The 3,261-nt window shown below is 43.1% G+C and overlaps 1 protein-coding gene across 1 annotated transcript; it reads left to right on the top strand.

The window, feature by feature from the left end:
* Positions 1–346: 346 nt before the first annotated feature.
* On the top strand, positions 347–1,417 carry LOC308100548 (kelch domain-containing protein 3-like; the record flags this gene model as incomplete). Its single annotated transcript, XM_080449615.1, has 1 exon — positions 347–1,417. The coding sequence occupies one exon, from the start codon at positions 347–349 to the stop codon at positions 1,415–1,417; it is 1,071 nt and encodes a 356-aa protein (XP_080305741.1).
* Positions 1,418–3,261: the final 1,844 nt, after the last annotated feature.

The following is a 3,261-nucleotide window of genomic DNA, read 5'->3' on the forward strand; positions in this document are numbered from 1 at the left end:
ACCACCAGTGGTCCACGGACCACCTGCTGAAAACCAGCCCCCCCCACCCCACCAAAAATGAGTTAAGAGAGAAATGTGTGCTGATAAAAACACCTGCACAAATCAGTGTTGTTCCACATGCATGACATCAGTTTGTGTTGTGAGTGACATCAGGCCAGAGCTTTGTCAGCCTATATAAGCTGTTGCAGACATCTAGAGATCGAGAGGAATGCTGAGAGATTATTCCATTAAGACAGAGACAGGGACACTGATACAGAGACGTAGACAGAGACACACAGAGACAAAGAAGAGACAGACGTGGACTGAGTGAGACACAAAGGAAGAAAAGAGAGATACAGAGATAGAGATGCTGTGTTGGTCGGTGCCTCTGAAAAGAGGACCACAGACATACAGCTTCCATGGTTGTGCTGCTGGGCCAGTGGAGAACAAGGTGTATTCCTTTGGAGGGTTCCATAACAGGCTGACCTACAACAAGGATCAGATCGATGTTCACGTCTTCAACACAGTGACTTTGTGCTGGATGACGTTTCCTCCAGTGACAACTGGAAGAGAAGAATGTTCCCTTGATGTTCCGTCCATGCGCTACGGACACACAGCTGTACTGATAGATGATATCATCTACATCTGGGGAGGGATGGTGAATTGTGAGATAAAAGATCACAACAACTGGTTTACCATCACGGGAGACAGTGACAACGTTCTTTATGCATTTGATGTCGACGCCCACAGATGGTTCAAGCCAAAGATTTCCGGAACTGTTCCAGAGGCGAGGTCCTGCCACTCAGCCTGTGTCTTGGAGAAGGTCATGTTTATCCATGGAGGATGGAACAAGCTGACTGAACGCACTAATTACATCTACAAGTTGGACACCACCACAATGATCTGGGCTTTGATTAACACCAGAGGCACTCCAGCACCTGCTACATCATACCACTCTGCCACCATCATCGGGACAAAGATGTTTGTATTTGGGGGCAATGGGCACCAGGACAACAACATCAGAGTGTTTGACACAGAGACCAACTATTGGCTGAACACACCTGCACAGCTTCTTCCAAAACAACGTAAGAGCCATGCAGCCTTTGTCTACAATGGAGAACTGTACATATTTGGTGGATACTCTGGTCTGAACAGGTCCATTGAACAGGAGTTCAATGATCTGTGGAAATTAGATTCCAAGACCTTCTCCTGGAGGAAGGTTGAGCCCAAGGGGAAAGGCCCACATGTGGGTAACATGTGCTGTTGCATGGTGGGAGATCGTATCATCCACTTTGGAACAGATTTCATCTTACATATCTTACATTTAAGTCCTAGTCTGAAGACGTTATGTAAGCTAGCAGTTATTCAGAACGGTCTGGAGCAGTCAGGACTCCCACACAACATCAAGTGGGAACTGGTAGCCATGACAACAGAATGACAAAAATGTAAAAGAAAGACAAGAAAATAGAATGAAAAAATGCAAAATAAAAAAATGATGTTCCAGTGGATGTTGTTGATCGTAGAGAAGATGACACCAAGTGACCTGGACTTCCTAGACTTAAGTCCTAGTTTTAAGACGTCTGTAGCTTGGGAATCTGACTAAACATCAGGAGCTGGCACATCACCCACTCAGCCTGTTGTATGTGATGAAGATGAATTTTAAATTGATGTTATTTTTCATAGTATTAACACTAGGGACATCGAAAACTCAGCAATGGCAAAACATTAACATTTGTGATGCTGTAAATGCTTTCTTAAGCCAAAATTGTGCTCCCTTGTACAACTGTGTCGAGTCGATCTACAAGCTCTCAACACGTCACATCTGCAACTGCTTGTGGATTGGCAATTTTCACTGCTCAACACCATTGTGCGCCGAAGTATAAATCAGGCTTTAGTAGAGGGCAGGTAACTGAAAATTAAAAGGGATTGAACTCATGCAATATCCTCCAGGGTTCAATGGACCAATAGTATGTTTTAGCCCATGAATGTAATAATCCAATCAAATTACTCTAAAACATATCATATACATTTTATTAAATGATATTCACACGTTTTCCATTTATCTCAAAATTTAAATGTATGTTTTCCAGCAGACACAAAATTTGTGGTCTGTTTTCTCTTATCTCGGTAAGAGTGTACTCGTCTCGACCGCTCTTAAAATTTGTTCTTACATAAGAAAAAATACTGTTTGAGAACTAAATAAGGGACAATCTGATCTTAAATTGCTTCCCGCATGAGCCCATGTCTTTGCAGTAACTAGATGGTCATTGAAAGGGTTCGCTTTATTAGCTTTTTGCTTTTAATCATCTCGCATGAAAGCAGAGGATATTGAAAGATGTACCGTTGGAGAGTTCAGCCAAAATGTTAGCTTTTGTCCTTTTGACCCTACTGCATGCATACAGCAATGAGTAGGTCAGCTGTAGCAGTTCTTTAAAATTAATGTAACCTTGTCCGTGTGCCAGTGCCAGAAATGATGTCCTTGTTGCTTCACCACATGGGGTCATTTTTATGAGTGGGTCTGTGTGTCACTGTCTGTGTCCAATGTGTTTAGGGCAGGGGTCTTCAACAGGGGGTCCGGGACCCCTAGGGGGTCCTCAGAGTTACGACAGGGGGTCCGCCAAATCTTTGTGTGATATGATTTTTCTTTTTACCTTAACCACTTGAACCCTAGCATCCCTTTTCTGAGGAGAACTTTAGCCAAAAATAGCAGATCTACAAGCTCACAACGCCTCGCAGTGCGAGGCGTTGTGGGCTTGTAGATCGGCTAATTTTGGCAAAGAGGTATAGGTGAAGATCAGGGGTGTCGAACTCATTTTGGGGTTTGGGCCACATTAGTCAAATGGTGACTTGATGTGGTGGGCCCAAACCAGTTGCGGACGCGCATGCGCGCTCACACGCATTCAGTTCAGTCTTAGACACTGCCACTAACTACGTATATAACTTTTTTTTATTGCTATAATTAACTATAATTATTGACATTAATAGCCATTAATAGACATGAATTGCTCTTTTTTCCCTCTACACTGTAGAGGGAAAAAAGAGCAGACCAAGTTAAAAAAAAAGAAGTATAATCTGAAACACAATTTTATAGAATATAGAGGGGGTCTCTGCTTCATCTCTTGGTCAATGGTTAACAAGGAAGTATGACATAAGATGTCATGTGTAGACGGGTGACAGTGTGAAGCAGGTCAGTCCCTGTACGTCTGTGGGAGTTTTTTTTTTGCGAGGTCAGGCATGTAGTGGGTAGTGGGATGTGTGATGCTTGTGTTTTCTGCCATGTAG

Source organism: Gymnoscopelus braueri (genome assembly GCF_963280865.1).
Source record: "Gymnoscopelus braueri genome assembly, chromosome: 14".
In the NCBI taxonomy this organism is placed as follows: Eukaryota; Metazoa; Chordata; class Actinopteri; order Myctophiformes; family Myctophidae; genus Gymnoscopelus; species Gymnoscopelus braueri.